At 42.8% G+C, this 16,970-nt stretch overlaps 1 protein-coding gene across 2 annotated transcripts in view; it reads right to left on the bottom strand.

The window, feature by feature from the left end:
- Positions 1-3,089: 3,089 nt before the first annotated feature.
- APBB1IP (amyloid beta precursor protein binding family B member 1 interacting protein) overlaps positions 3,090-16,970 on the bottom strand; it is a 69,704-nt gene continuing 55,823 nt past the window's right edge. Inside the window, exons 11-14 of one of the 2 annotated variants that reach the window (XM_074866454.1) lie at positions 11,998-12,096; positions 10,912-11,029; positions 6,839-6,936; positions 3,090-4,556 (exon numbers count right to left, since the gene is read on the bottom strand). In XM_074866454.1, coding sequence (XP_074722555.1) covers positions 4,029-4,556; positions 6,839-6,936; positions 10,912-11,029; positions 11,998-12,096 — 843 coding nt within the window. In that variant the 3' untranslated portion in view covers positions 3,090-4,028. The remainder of the gene's footprint in view (positions 4,557-6,838; positions 6,937-10,911; positions 11,030-11,997; positions 12,097-16,970) is intronic. The other variant, XM_074866459.1, reaches the window with a different exon arrangement.

Below are 16,970 nucleotides of genomic sequence, written 5' to 3'. Positions count from 1 at the left end.
GATGGTAGCTCTGTTCTTTGAATGGAGAGTTTGAATACTTACATTTCAGAAATTCAATGCAAGCATGTACATACGCAAAATAGTTGATAGAGTTCTAATCATCACAGCATTTTAATTGATTTCTGGAGTTTTCTATAGGCTTTGATTCTTTTTGTTTCGAAGAAAGCTCTTTTGTGTAAGATTAAGTGCATGAGTTATGATTGACTGCAGATGTAAAATGTACAAAATTGAGTTTATTGTACTGTAACAAAAGAGAAGGGAGGGAATAGGGCAGGAAGCTGAGCATTCTGGTGAGAAGAGTGAATGCAAAGAAAGCCGTGTGGAAGCCTTAGTGCTTTGTGAATTCAGAGAAACTAGCTTATTGTGCAACATTTTTCTAAGGACATGTTCTGCTTTATTTTGATGCTGGGTGTATATTAGAAATATATGTATAAACATATATATGTATTTATAAAATGTTATATGTATAAAAGAAAATTAATTTGATTTTAAAATAGTTGGCTAGCAGACAGCTGTTGTCACCTAAGTGTGTTGAAGATGTGCACTCCTAATACCTTGTCAGAAAATGACACCCAGCTCTTTAGCACTCAACGATTCTGCATAATGCTTACCTCAGTTATATATGGAAAACAATTGGGAAACATTAATCCTTTTTTTTTTTTAACCCTCCTACTTTAGTATTTTAGTTAGTATTTTTTCTCCTGCACTTGGAACTAAAGGTTTTACTAAGCCTGTAAGCCTTGCACTGGTCTCAAGAGCAAGGCTTATAGGCTTAGTACAACCTTTAGTTTGGCTGTTTTGAATTTTGAACCTTTTGAATGTTCTAGCGTGCCAGTTCAAAACTTCTAGGAAACATCTGTGGAGTTAGTGGTGAACACAGTTCTCTTGCTGAGAGCTTTTTGCCCAATTCAGTGAAAGCAAGGGAGCCAGCAGACCAGTAAGAGTTGCATGGGCTCTGACTATATTGCTAAGTAAGAGGGCTGGCAACTAGTCCCTTGGCCTATGAACTGGTACCCTCACTGGCCATACCCGCACCACAGGGGATCTCTGTACGGGGAGTGAAGCCTGCTTTAGACTCATCCATGTTGTTTTCTGGGAATGGTGCCTGGCCTGGGCAGTTCCTTGAATTGCACCAGGGACTGTGCTTAGGCCGCTTCGGCAGTACAGGTGAGCACTAGGCCAGCGCTCAAGTTTGCATTCTCCTCCTTGACACAGGTGTACAAGCTGTAGCATGTTGTTAGCAATGCTAGCTCCTCAACCATAGGCTGCAGAGCAAACAGATGGTTAACAGCAGTCCTAAGACATCCCCAGATCCCTGGTGTGAGCTTGACTTACTCTTCCAATGCTTACACTGCTGACAAACCAAAGGAAGGAGGAAAGGGAGAGTGGCTGTCCCATGGCTATACCTGAGTAACTCTGGGGATGAGCATGATTACTGCAGGAAAAACATGCTTCAGCTTGTCTCAGCTGAAAACAGATTCAGTTACAGGATGTCATAAACTTTTTTAGCGGCTTATCTGGTACTTCCCTGGCTGAAGCACCTTCCGTGCATCCCTGAGTTCCTCTTGTGTCAGTCACCTCCTTCTGCGCCAGCTCCTTCCAAGAGCCTGTCCTGTCACTCCTACTGCTTTGACCAGGCACTACCCACTCCTCCTAGTGCTGAGGGGGATGTTTAGCCTTGCATTGCTCCAACTCGTCAGGGGTCTGGCTCCCTGATACCAAGTGCTCATGGTTTGTGCTTTATCACAGCAAAGTCCTGGTCTTTGTTGCCTTGTGGAAGACTACGCTCACGCAACCAAAATGTGCAAACATAGTAGGGACCATCTGAAGAGAAGTGAGACATGCCCAGCCAGCACTGCTGTTTGTCTTGGATAAAAGGGTGGCTCTTTGTGCTGTGAACTCGTGGAAAACGTGGAAGATAAGGGTCTGCAACTCTTAGGTGAAGTGGGGCTGTAACAGCCAGCGATTGCCTCTGTTAGTGTTGCACTTTTGGACTCTACCAACAATGTTTTCACTGATGTTGGTCCACACAGAGACTACAAGGTGTCTGGGGGTGAAGGCCAGGCCTTGGTAGCCTGACCTTGGAGAGCAAAAAAGTCCCCTACCTCTTCCAGATTGGTCAAATAATTCACCTAAACCAAAGACCCCACTGGGGAGTGGGGTCAACCCAGGGACATGTGGGGTGACATACTGGTCTGGGGGTGAGAAGGGGGTGGGCCTCATTTAAAGTGTAGCATCAACAGACTTTTAATGCTCCTTGTCTATGCTCACACAGTGGCTGCCACAGGCAACACCCTAACTCCCTGCCACCTGTACACATACCTATCTTGTTTTTAGCATCTCTGTGAAACCTCGCAATTAAAATGCTTCTACATTTTTTTCAAGTTCAAAATCAGGGAGGAGTATTAACCACAACCGCCTTTGCCCACATAATGCATTTATTCGTCTGCCTCAAGCAGCCACTTCTTCCACCAGAGATGACACAGCTGTGGGCTTTACCACAGTGTTTAAAGCAAAATCATTTCAACGGCAGGAAGAAATGCACGTGGTTCACAATGTCATTAGTGTTTTCAGCTTTGAAAAAACAAAAGTAGTCATTTCAAAAGGAAAGGCACTTCATAATTACGTGGTTATAGCCTTCATATTTCTTCTAGATTGTTATGCAGATACGTGGGTATTGACAAACCAACTTTAAGCCAAAAATAAGACTAGAGATGACCTAAAACTTTCCCAGGCTGAGACACTGCCACCAGCTTGTCATTCCCTCACCTCCCACCACCACTTCTGGACCTAGAACTCCATTTTGACAAGCAGACAAACAGCAGTGCTCTCACCCCGTGCTCTGTCAGCTGCTTTTATGTATTTATTTATTTAGACTGCACACTTTGCTTTTTATGCTTTTTGTACTGCAAAATACAGTAATATATTATTTATGATATCTTTAGAAGATTGTGTGCATGAGAAGAGCAAAGACTGGAAAAAGTAAAATAAAGACTAGAAGGTATAGGCAAAAACTCTTTAAAATATTTGAAGTGGTACCAATTGCCAGTAAAATGGCTCTTCATTAACTATGACACTTTGTGAAGATATAAAATAGAAGTTATTTTTATTTGAGAACTAATAATGAATGCTGCCTAAAAGAACAATGGAGAACTAAAATGGAAGAACAAATGGGGAAAAAAAAGTAGGAGGTGACATTCATATCAGGTACAAGATAATTACAAAGTCTTTCAGAAGACAGACTATTTCTAGGTATATTTTGAAGACAAATGTTAACCAACATGAAAAAAAAAATTCCTGGCTATCAAGGGAAGCATACAAGATTTCAAAATAAAAATTTGTTTAAGATGAACCAAATAAACAAGATTTAAAGGCAGCAACTGTGAGTGCTAACAGGTATGACTGGAGTTGCATATGGAAGCAGGAGTGCATAACATTTGAGGTGAAATGTTATGTCTGGAAATGGCCCTGGTCCTGCCTTGAATCTCAGAATAATCTAGCTGAGGTTTTACTTTCTAAGGCAGACTGTTTTTGAAAAAAACTGGTGTCTTTTTATTGAAAAAACCCCCCACAGTTGGGGGTTTTCTGATAAAGAACCTTTAAGGGGAACTCTGTGAAAAGGGATCTTCCCACTTCTCAGAATTCAGACAAGAACATTGTTGTATTTTTTTCCTTCAGCTCCAATTCTACTAGAGAAGCAGCCACAGAAGCTGCATTTCACTTGCTGCTGGCTCCACAAGTGCTGCTCCACTGTCCCTGCCTCTCCCGGTGGAGTGAAGCAAGACTCTACAGCCAATTCTTACCTCAGCCTGATGCTGGAATGGTACTTAATGGCGAGGGGGTGGGATGGTGGGGAAGGAGCAGGTTATAGGGTCAAAGTAGGTGACAGAGGGCACCCAACCTTAGTTCTTGAGACCCCCAGGAGGAACACTGAAGGAGAATTCTTCCTGGAGGAGCCTGATCCAGCACGACCTTTCATGATACCTCACAAAAAAAGCTATGGCTTGAAGTCCACCTGCTCCCAGAGTTCAGGAGCTGCTGCCCTTTTTCTTCTCAAGAGCTTTCATTAGGTCAGACATGAAATCTGCTTGCCTGCCTCCACCCCCAATCGGAGGTGGCCCAGCTGACCGTGGCTCTCCAGCTTGTCCTGTGTTTTCTAGCCCTTTTAAAGGAAGTGGCACAGGTTTCTTTGTTGGAGGTGGTGGCTTACTGGAGACAGGTGGAGGTGGAGGGGGTAATGGCAGGTTTCCATTACCGCTGCTGGAGGCTGGTGGTGGTGGAGGCACAAAATCGGGAGGAGGTTCACAGAAATCAGTTGGTGGTGGTGGAAAATCAATCTTCAGTGTAGGTGGCGGTGCTGGAAAGCTGTCTGGATCTGTTAGGAAAATGCCGCTGTCTCGTTTGACTTTGGAGGGTAGAATTGGTGAAACAGAAATAGCAGATGACCGCCTCTCAGGTGGAGGAGGAGGCTGAAGTGAGTTCCTCCTACTCTGGTACTTCTGCGGCCTCACCACTGACTGCGCCAGGCCAGGCGCACTGATGTTATTTGGCTTAGCCTTTAATAAGCAGAAGGAATAAAAGGACAAGACACAGTCAGTGCATGTGTAAACTAATGCCGCTGCCTAAGAACAGTGAAAAGATGTGAAAAGATATGAGAAGAGTGCAGTAGACAGACAACGAAATGAAGTAGAGTACATTCTGCCTGAAGAGTGCAAATAGTGTTCTGTTCTCTTTCTGGAGCTGCCCACAGAGCTTTGACAGTGGAAACCTCCATGTTGACAATATTCATAGTGCCGCTTCAAGTGCTGTCCTCAGAAAATGAGTGCTTTTAAAATTTCAAAGAATTGCAGTTAGTGAGACATATAAAGATACTTTCTCAATGTTCCACCCTGCTGTTCATTCCCTGAGAACATGAAGACTTAAAAAAATAAAATCTGTGCTGTGTTCTTACATCCAAAAATACTGAGCAAGATTTGAGAACATAAAAAGCAGATGTAGTTTTGGCTCTCGTCCCCATTGTATCTCCATCTCCCATTCTAGCTGTGACTGCTGGATCTCGGGATAAAGCTGAAATAATGAAGTCACCTATCTCTGCCTAACTCACAACAGCAGTGAAGCGGGAATAAGGTGGAGAGATTTGGGAATTTAAAGTTTACATGTCTGGATTCACTGTCCCCTGCACTCTGTGTCATGGTGTGTCATGCACCCGCAGGGCAGTGCACTGGGCCCCCTCTGCGGGAGGGAGAGCACTGCAAAGCAGCGAAGAGAGGCGCTTGGGAAAGCCATCTGTCACCATTCTGTGCGGTGCACGGCGGGGGAAGGACATTCCACTTGGCAGGGGCCACTGGTAAGCCTGGGGAAGGGTGTCTCCTGCCTGCTGGGAAAGACACGTGCACACACCTCCTCCACTTTCAAATCAATAGTGGGACAAACAGGTCCTTGAAGCCACTATGTTCTAGCCATGTTTGCAAGGTCACGGAGACGTTCAAACCCTCTGACTTTTCTGAAGGAAAAGTGAATCAAAGCATCCATCATAAAAGTTAAGAAAAATAAAATGTAGGATAGAAGTTAATAATGGAGATTTTTATTTTGATAAAATTTTAGGTGACTTTTCTTTTAAACTGTGTTTGCTAGTCAACACTCTGAAGATAAAGCAAGCCTATTTGGTGATATCTGAATATAATTTGCTCTTTTTTTTTCAGGTAGCAGCTGGTAGCTGTTGACAGTTACTACACAAACATGCTACCTATTCGTGTAAACCTGTGGAGGAGTCTGCTGTCCTGAAAACAAAGCTTTGGAAAACATTCATTTCTAGTTATGCTAATTTATCAGTTTAGATCCAGCTAGCTTAGTGCTCTAACTGTAGCACAGTGCACCCTGAAAGACTTCAGCTTTGGTCCCAGGCTTGTAGAAGCTGTGAGATAAAGAAGGCAACATGTTTGCTTCTGCTAGGGAAGAGTGCTCTGCAACCCTGCAGTCAGCACTACTAATTCTGGCATTAGCTAAGTATAACATGCATGCCTTCCCTTCCTCACTCTCCTTGCCTACAAAGGTAGAAGTAAATAAGACACTGGAGGAGGGAACCACTGGCTGAGTTCTGAGAACATGATCTGCTCCAGAGGAAGTGAGGTTCAGAACAGAGAAACAGATCCTTTTAAAGGAGGAACAAAAAGACAGAGAGAGAAGTGTAGGGCATGTAATGCAGATGACAGAAAAATCCTAGGAATTTCATTTCACTCATCCTGTGCACTTTATGCATGATGGAGGGACTGAATAATGAACTGCAAACATATGCAGGGGTTTCTTTCTGCAGCATGTTTTTGAAGTCATCATACTGTACCCTACTGACATGTAATGTTTTCTCTTACTTCTTCACTTTCTCCTTTCTTACACAATCAGCTTTAGCTGTGCATAGTGTTCCCTCCTGAAAACACTACTGTATCCTTTGTGTTACTAAGGCAAGACCTGTTTTCTGGCAGAGACAGAAAACGGCACCAAGGTTCTGGCAGCACAGAGTCTTTGAGACTGTCCCAGTAGACACACTCCTATTCCTGCTACGTGAACTCGCAGCTATTTGTTCTGAAGAACACAAGGGGTAGAAGGCTGTGCCTTCACCTCCGTCAGTGGCTCCTTGCTTCTGTGCAATGGGCACACTGTTTGCAGTCTGTAAAGCATGAGGAGGGGCAGCAAGGAACCAGCCACTTTTCCCGGGAGCCAGATCCTTGTCACAAGAGTACACTGGCACTTTGAGGGGGAAAGACAGGGGGTGAAGAAAAACAAACTTGGAGAACCTGTTCACAGGTGCCATTTAACTAGTGCACTGCTAGTAACTGCTGACCTGTACCTCTAACGTATCCACTTTCTTCTGAGTCTCTGGAAATTCTGCACTGGAACGACGAACAATTTGGGGAATCTGTCCATTTGACTGAACAGCACCTGGGACAAGGAGAGGAGACAGAGGGAAGAAAGTGTTACTTTTTTGTGATATTAACCAGATCAGGGAATAGCAAACTAAGAAAAAGGCTATAAAAAGTCTTTACAACTTCTACTGAGGAACTGCTCGTTACAGGTTTTTTATACATAGTTCAGTAAAATCCATGAGGATATCTGTTTTCTATTTCAGGCTTATTTTATGACTTTTCATATTCAGTTCATTACCTAAGGAAAATAAACAAGATACCTTACATTAAAACTAATACCTGTCCACATGCCTCCATGGTTGTAGCTGATAGTCCTACAGGAAGTGCAAGGGGCAGAATTACAAAAGCATGTGATGGAATTATCAGAGTGTGTAAAGGTGCTGACAAATGAAGAGCTTTTTCTTCTGACTATTGTAAACGGTGATTAGAGAAGGGGACCATTAAGGCTGACACAGGAAGAGAGAGAGGAGCTGGCTTTGGAAGGGAAGCTAAGCAGAAATCAAACTGTCATAGTTAAGCCCACCCTCTGGCCTTCCATCATTTAAACACCTGTCTTTCATAACAGTATTCTGAAGTTTGTAGTGTGCTGTAGAACTACACTCCCAGTTTTTATTGCATGGGGTTTTTTCTTTACTTTAGGCTAAAGATTAAAAACTCCATAGTTTCATATCAATAAGAGTCACGAGAGCTGAAGGTCTGAAGTCCTACAGAGGGGCTGATCCATTTTCTTTAGCAAATGAGCTAACAGCTTTGAAACTTCTCCCCCACCTGGAATCATGGAAGATTTGTGAACCTCACTGTACTCTCAGATTAGCAAAGATCTGCTAGCTGGCTAAGTTAAAGCTCTGCAAAACATCTGCCCACCATTACTGTGTTCATAAGGGATACATGCATAAATAACACAGTACTGTCAAACGGAGTAAGTGAATGTGAGACCAAAGGACAAATTTGTGGGTTTAATTACGAAAAAATCCCCAGCCCCTGTACAGTCTGATGAGGATTAAACAAACTCTCCAGTTTAGTCTAGGATTTTTGGAAGCTGTACATGTCAAAGTAGTAGATAGTGTTTAGTGCTTAGATACACACATTTGTAAACCTTAATGACTGCCTTAGCTCTACTATACTTTACAGTTCTGAGATCCAGTAAAGTTCCACTCATGTACTTCTTGGATGCCAGTGAACCCTCAGCTGTCTACAATGTAAGTCTAAGCACAAAGATGGTTTTAAATCTTAGCATGTACTTTTCTGATTAGCAAAGAGGTTCCATGTGTATAAGAAACAGAATAAATTATTTTTATTGCCATGCCTGCAAATCACACGATTGACACAGAAGTAAGACAAACTCTGCAGTGTAGTGAATCTACTAGGGCTATTTAGGCTTCTAAGGATGACAGAAGATGGTCTGAAGTCCTTCTGTTTTATGCCTGTGCCTGCATGTCATTCAGCATATTTAATCTAAAGTACCATTTTGATCATTCAAACTCTAGTCTGTGTTTGTTGAAGGACTAACACGGAAGTCAGTGAAGAGATAAACCCAGTCTTGTGGCTGTAAATGCTCAGCAGAAAGAGATGTAAATTCCTGGGTTCTGTGGCCATGCCCTCAAGTAGAGCAAGTTACTGTCTCTCCTCACTTCATCTGCTGTCCATAGCAGAGCAGCAGTTTGGGCTTCACGCTACTGTTCAAAGACATTGCAGCCCTCAGTCATGTTGAGATTTAACTAAATGAAAGAGAGCAGAGAGATGTCCACTCTGTATACTGCAAGGTATAGTGCTCTACTTGGCAAGTATGATATACCAGAAAGTTGGGACATGGCTAAATGGTAATCTGTTTCTTCTTCTGTCAATGGATTTCATAAACTATGCAGGACTTGCTATAGCAACTCCTGCCACATACCTGCACTAAGCTATATACAAAGTCAGTCAGCTAAAGGACCCCCAGTCAATCCAGTATGTGAGTTTATGCATTCTATTATCAAGATTTATTTTTAATTTAAATGTTCTAGTACTCTTTGGAAGTCAATTTCTCCAAAATTCTATGTTGAATTAGTATTTGTTTTAAGAAAAAAAAAAAAAGTAGTCCAAATATATTGCAAAATATAGATACCCAAAATATAATGCAAAATATAGACACCCAAAATATAATGCAAAATTACTGAGCCTCGCAGCGATATGTAACATCCGAATAAAGCAACATCCTTTACCTTTCAAATATAATGATATTGTGCTGGCACACAACATACACTGGTTTTTTAGCATCCAAAGACACACATAGTGAGGCAGGGAGGCAAACAACGTACTTTGCCTGAGATGCGCCTGGCACTTGGGACACTTCAGAACCACAGACCATACAGTTTGGGGTATACACGAACACACAAATGCTGGCTACAGCAGCGTGACCGGGGAATACAGGCTACATGAGATGCGAGAACAGAAGTTCCACCTGCCTTCCTGAGCGTTGCTTTTGGCTGCCGCTGAAGCTCACACAAGACTGTAGTTTTCTATAGCAGATTTTAGCCTATACTGAAATCGGACCACAGAAATGGCTATACAGCCATCTGAAAACAGAACAGAAGAAAACATGCTTTGTTCCATTTCCAAAACATGAGCCAACAACTACTCACAGGCAGTTCAGGTTACAGTATTATAAAACCTGGGGCCTGGCTATATAGGGCAGTAACGATAACTGTAAGTCAGCAAGAATCACAGTGACTTGCCTCAATTAGAACGCTAATGATCCTTCCGAGATATTTCCATAGAGACAATATACATGACTGAAATCTTTCCAGGCTACTTAACCATTAAATAGGATCCATTAATTAAGATTAATAGTATATTTTATGATCACATGCAGTGTTCCTGGATTCTAGTCAGGAGCTGAAGTTATACAGACGTACAAAATACTTTATAAGGCCTTGATCCTGCCCATATCCAGTACAGACTGCAGCACCAGCGTGGAGCCCCACTGGCCAGCCACCTCCCTACTGCCATCAAGACCAGAACACAAGATGCTCCATGACTGTCCCATCCACCCTCTCTAAAGTACCCACACACACAAGCATCAAAAAAATCCCCTGATGTCAAAACAGCCTACTGTTACTGTGTCTGCCTACCCCAAATGTGCATTTATTACCACGATTTGACTCCAAGGTATAGCAGAAAGACCACGCTCTTCTCTCACATACCAAGAAAAGGCAAACTAAAGCCCTGGAAAGGTGTTTGGAGGATTTTGAGTTGTATATGTGAGAAGTAAGAAGCTAGTACTGATTTTGACTTTGCTTGTCTTATGACAGTAAGTAATTGGCCAGCATGTCCTTCCTAACAAATAAAGCATATCTTAAGCATGTAAACTAAAAACATTCATGCAAGTTACAGCTAATATCATGCACTGTTGTATCCGTACAATGAGGTACGGATAGGTAACAACAACATGATAAAGCTACTGGAAAAGTAAAGTTAGAGAATAACTCAATCCTTTCTTCCTGTGCGTCCTTCTCCTAACACCCACATTGTTATCATGCAAATGAGTGAAAGGCTAGGAAAGAGAGTGGCTCACGCTATAATAATCTCTTTTGGAAATGATCATTCTCAGAATATCCTACTCATCCCTTTTACTCATTGGAAGAAAAGCTCTGCTACAGACAGTGTAGAGATTGGCAAACAGTAAACTTCAAGACATGGAACATAAGTCCGTAAAATGTAAAGGGAGGATAAAAGATTTGTATTCAGATGCCAACAGAAAAATACCTAATTAAATTATGCAGATTTAAAATGACCTTTGGTGGGCTGTTTTTGTATTCTTCAAGTTCTAACTTCAAAGTGAGAGCTCTGCTGCTAGCTTAGTTACAGATCAGAGCTACGCTGGGCTGTCCAGAACAAGATATTGCCTCACTGAATCCATGGGACAGTTTTCTGAACAAAGACTCTGTGCAACACTGATGATGACAGAAGAGGGCAATAAATGTAATTTCAACTGCTGTGACAGCATCCGTACCTGCTGATAAGGATCCTGCTGGGGCAGCTGGTTCCACCATCCCTTGATTTGCCCACCGAGAGGGTAAGCCAGATTTCTTCACTGCACATTTGTAATTATCATATAGCGTCTTGCCATACTGCAAAACAATTCAAACAATACAATAAGCATGGTGTTAAGCTTGAAATAGACTAAGCATTCATTTTGCTCTCGGACAACTTTCCTGACCCCATTCCCTCCTAGCCAGTTTTGTTAAAAAGTAGCTTTCTACAAGTGCTGTGCCTATTTCTGTATGGGGCCAGGTGGAAAGCATCTCCATAACAGCACAATAAAACATGAATCCCTGTGACCAAACACAGTCCTACTGATATCATTCTCACATTTTATGTTCATTTCAGCATCTGTTAACATCTTGAAACTTGGCTTTAAAACCAGCTGTTCTCAATAAATATCTTTTTCCATTGCTTTCCAAGTTATTACATCTTCAGACTTGGGACACTGAATCATGGGCTCTAGAGCAAACAGCTCTCGTCAGTGTAAGACACAAAATAATTTGATGTTCACCCCACACCTTTGTTGGATGTCACCCTGCAGCAGAACTGGCAGAAAACAATATATACCTAACAAGAGCAGCTCTGTAAAGCCAGGTACAGACAATATACTGGGCTACGTACAAATCCATCTCCCTTCACATTTTGTGCAAACCAAAATCGTCTGTGAGTCTGGATCTTTTTGAAGAGGGCGAGGCAGACAATTTGGGTAGAACCATTGGAAAAATGTCACAGTTGGACGGACCAGAGCTTGCACATCTTTAGCCACAGCATACTGTTGTTGTGCCAGATAACTATGGAATGAATTTTACAAGTACTTGACTTCTAGAGCTACAGAATTCACCCTCATGTTAATGAGAAAAACACACTGATAACTAGGGTACAGGAATATTCAGCAAATCCATCCATGCCCTTCTGCTCTTTCTTTCTACAGTAAAATTAGCATGAATGTCCATTCTTGTCATAGTATTTCCAGTTGAGGTGATGACAGTCAGTAACTTGAGGAAGACAGGATTTTACAGAAAACATATTTGACTACGTTTACTTTTAATCTCACCTTGGCAATTCTTATTCCTGTTACCCACTGATGCAGGGTTGCTTGATCATCACAGCATAAGTACTTGATATATTGTGACTCCTTTTGAATCTGGGGGTGCTGAAAGATATTGATTCATAAAGTAAGACAAACACAGAAATCAAGTCACCATACACAAGTGTGAAGACACTGCACAGTGACCTTGGTGAGAACAATGCCTATAGGCATCATGCTAACTTGAAGGTGACTTGAAAAAAAAAAAAAAGCAGCAGCAAAAACAAAGTATAAGAAAATATAAAAAAAGATGGTGATTATGAACTATACATGAGTTGCCACTGGCAGCATTTGCTTGAAATAATTTTAACGCATTGTAACACGAATTCAAGGGCTACAGAACTCTTAACAGTGACCTAAGAGTTCAATGAAGTCTACAAGTGCCATGGTTCAAGGTCTAACATTCAATGTATAAACACTGGAAAGGAAGTCTGTTTCTCATTGTGGTTTGTCATCTGTAAGGCATCCAGACTGAACACTGAAGACAATTAGTTTTCAAAGAGTATGTTAAATTTGTTTAAGCATAAACCGATTTTTCCTTCTGACTGCCTTTCGTTAGGCCTAGTTCTAGCTTTTTTCCTATACATTTTTATTCTGCTTTACTCTTGCTGTTGTCTGCCAACAGTTTTGTAATACTGCCATATGTTCTAGATAGACGATCATTCAAAATGCAATACCATCAGAAGTAATGTTTTTCGTTTGTTTGTACCAGAAACCTTTACAATTTTTAAACTTTTTTTGTTCTTTTGGACACAATTTAAGATCTCTTCCCCTTACTGATCAGTGTAGTAGTGGTATGTGGTGACGTTATCATTGCAACCCAAAGACCACCAAAATGCCAGGCTGCCTACTTGCCTGAGACTGAATATCCTAAGACTCTGCAGGAATTTGGTTCCTCTGCTACAGCAGAGAAGGCTCTAAGTCTTTAGCAGCTTAGATGGAATAATATACTGTCATCTCTTGATATGCAAGGAAAAGAATGAAACCAAAGGAAAAGGCTTCATTATCCCACATTTATGTGTTCATTTCTATTTATATTCTTATAAATTACAGATGCACAGTTAATGAAATCTTGTAAACGCACAAAAGAGGAGCCAAATATGCTCCAAGGATTCACTATTGTCAAACTACTCTCTTTTCGGCCTGGGCAGTTGAAAATTCAAAGCATACTTCCACCTAGCAGCAAGGACCCTGGTTTTGTACGTATTGTTAAGCCCCCAACGCAGAGCAGTGCTGGACATGGGGAACTCAGCAAGATCCCTTGCAGTGGAGGGCGCTGTGAGCAGCCCACCAGCCAGGGCCGACACAGGCGTCAGATGTTTCCTCGCAGATGCCTGCTGATGGCTGGGGTGTCCCCGCACGGTGGCCAAACCCTGGCCACAGCTGGGTGATCCAGGGATTCAAAAGCAGAGCTGAATACAGAGGTCTTGCTCCTCAGCCATGTGTCCCTGTTTGCCCCTCAGCGCTGCAGACACCGTGCTTCCCTTGTTTGTGCTGATCCAACTGTTCATGAGGCTCAGTTGTGATTCAAAAAAACAAGGAACTGGTCTGGGTTAAATATAACCCATTTCATCATTCTGTAGTTCTGGTTTATTTTTTTTGAACACAGCAGTACACAGCATGGCCTCACATACAGTGTGGGGATAGGGGCACTGTGGCTTGGGGAGAGAAAAGTAGCAAGGGGTGGATGAGAGGATGGGACTGTGCAAGCCAGCACTGCTGCCAAAGCCCTGTTATCACCACAGAGATAACTCTGAGGAAGAAAAGAACAAAGGGATATTACTTTTGAGGGGTCTCACAGTGACAGATGTGTCCCAAGGCAGTGTTGTGGGTAACCATGTTACAGCTTCCTGCGTGTCTGAACTCAGCTGCTCACACACATACCTTTGCTGTTTTTCTGCAAACACAGAGCTGGCCATCTCCCCTGGATGATGAATATGCAAAGTCCGCTTCAGCCCTCTGGAAGGGCCCATGGCTACCTTATTCTATTAACTTGCTCTTGGGCATTCCCAAGGTGAGAGCTAGGCACATCTCACTTTGCAAGCCCAGAGATGCCATCTCACCATCACCAGGTGCCTTAACTGCAGAGCAGGCACCATACCCGTCCCAGGGACCTGCACCTCACCCACCTCATACATTCACACACCACCCCTTCACACAGGTCAACGTACAGGACTGTATCTCGCTGCTATGCACATATGCCACATATCAAACAGGGGCAGTAACCAGGGCCCCTGGACAAACAGCCTTCCCCAGCTCCCCAGCGGCTGCCTGTCCCTGTCTCCAGCAGCCTCAGACAGTCTGGATGCTGCTCAGAGTGGGCTCCGCTACTGCAATACGTGGTCAGGACACAATGCCTGACAATCCTTATTTCCTTCCACTATGTGGACCAAACACAGTGACAACCATTACAGAATTCAGTCTGAATGGTACCTTTAGAAGGGAACTGTAAGAAGGCACTTCTCTGTGTGCCAGAGTACATCCCACAGACCTGAGTGACGTTATCACCAAAAGACCCAAAAGCACCAGAAGGTGCAAAGACACTGCAACCCTGCGTAAATTCAATTCTTCAAGCACTTTTCAACCAGCAACTAGCAATTTTGCTCCAGTGTGTAAGGTCCTACTGAACCCAGCAGATGGCACCCAAAGCTTTCAAAAACGAAATAAGCAAGGATTTTTTTTTTCCTCCTTTTTCATGACAATGAAGTTCGATAGGCCTACATATCTCCCCTCATTTTCAAACACCACATCTACCGACAGTTTTTTATTACAAAAGGAAAAAAAACCCACTTCTATAATTTAACAGATAATTCATGCAAACATCTGGAAGAAAGTGCACACTGCATAAACAAGGCAGAGGAGGACATGGCATAGAGCAAGCTAGGTAGTAATGGTGCTTCACTGCCCTGCCACAGGAATCTGCTGCTGGGGAGCTCAGTGGGGCTGCTGCAGACCTCTCCTCTGGGGCACCCTACAGAAACACCAGTTTCACAATAACACCTGTACTGTGTCAGATCAAACGTCCCTGAACCCAGTATCTGGACTTTGACAGTGGCCACAAAAGGATACTGAGAGAAAAGAAAGAACAAGACAAGCATGTATGACACTTCCTTCTCCGTACTCTCCCTGTCTGCAACTATTTTCACGTCAGGGGATTTTCTGAGCTGGATGGGGTTTCTCCATATTTAGGTTCTTCAATAGATTTCTCCTCCAGGTACTTATTCAGCCTTTTATTGAGCCCAGAGTGAGTTCTAGCATCCACAACATCTCTCAGCAACAATCTTCCCAGGTCAGCTACACACTCTATGAAGAACCAGCTGCTTTTGCTGTGAATCTGACTGCTACGAGCTTTGTCTAACATTCTGGTTTTGGAAAAGAAACTGAATGGCCGACCCCTATCCACACCTCTCCATGCCACTCCTGAGCCTAGAGGTCTGCATCATATTCCTGACAAGTTGTCTCTTTTCCAGCCAACGGGCTTCTAGTCTCTGCAGTCATTCTTCAAGTCAAGGTCATTCCTTACCTTTGTTTATCCTTGTTTTTCCTCCTTGATCCTTTTCCAAGTTTATTATATCCTCTTTTTGGTGAGAGGACCAGAACTGCACAGGTGAGGGGAAACCATGGACTTGTGCCATGGTATGGCAACGTTTGCTGTTTCATTATCTGTGCCTTTCCTAATCATTCCTGATGCTTGATTTACATATCTGACCACCACTGAGCACTGAAACAAAGCTTTCACCAAGTTATATACACCATATTTCTCCTGAAGGGTACAGGTCAGCTCAAAGTTAGTAATTTCACAGGTGATGTTCTGATCGCATTTGTCCCTATGCACATTACTGTGTGTATACCTAGATCGTACGTTATTTATGACTTTATTGTCCAGAACCTAATCCTCACAATGGCCTTCCAGAATTCTTCAGTCTGTCCTTTCCTCAATGATCTGAATAATGTAGCATCATCAGCAAGCTTCCTCACCTCACTGCTTACTCTGTCTATGAATATTTTGAGACTGTGGGGTTCTCAACATCCTGAGAAGTTGAGAGGGAAATATCAGTGAACAAGGCTAGAGTATCCCATGCCAGACCACATGGAGTTATTTACTGCCTACTCTTTACCCCTATCTTTTACTACCTATTGTCTCCACTAGGCAATCCATCTTAACTACTGACATTCACCAGTGGGGCCTATTCCAAATTACCCCAATCAGTTCCTTGATTAAATTACTCCAATCAGTAACCATGATTAAATGCAGAGTCGCAAGTATATTCTGACAATTAGGGACCAAACTAGCAAGCTGCTGAACACCCAGCTCTCATAAGGAAGGTTAAACACCTCAAAACCGTTCAGGCAGTACGTATCTTCACTTCATAACAGCTAAGAACTGTATTGTCTCTCACCTTCCAAGAAGCAGCAGCACTGGCTCTTTTATTATGAGTGACTTTACCAATGCCACCTAAAACGTAACTTTGTGCTGGACCCATAGTACACTGAGGTTGACTGGAAATATGCCCATTACCTTTCCTGGGCTTTGGATCAGGTCTGAGTAGGACTGTTCTGTGCTGCCAGAGCAGCTGTGTGCAAGGCCAGACCACGGGACCAAGCACCAGCCACACCAAGCTTAATACTGAAGGTTTATAGCTGTACAAGATTATTAGAAAGTAGCTCAGATGAGGCATTTGGCTTCCTGGGGCTTTTAGATGCATGAAGTATGCTACTTTGGATAGGAAGGTATAATGTTTCAGCCAAGAACTGTCACACCCCACCCCAGCAGCTTGCTCACTTGGGAAGAACTGTACCATAGTGAAATTACTTTGGCAGTACAAATGGCAGAAGTCTCTGAAGTCGACACTGACCTTTACAAGCTCGACTCTCCACTAAAAACTTCAGGTCACATGCAAAATCTATTAGATAGTACATTAAAATGCTGACTCAGAATA

The sequence above is a fragment of the Strix uralensis genome, chromosome 1 (assembly GCF_047716275.1).
Source record: "Strix uralensis isolate ZFMK-TIS-50842 chromosome 1, bStrUra1, whole genome shotgun sequence".
Classification (NCBI taxonomy): domain Eukaryota; kingdom Metazoa; phylum Chordata; class Aves; order Strigiformes; family Strigidae; genus Strix; species Strix uralensis.
The sequence above is the reverse complement of the archived record's forward strand: the minus strand, read 5'-3'. Positions and strand labels throughout refer to the sequence as shown.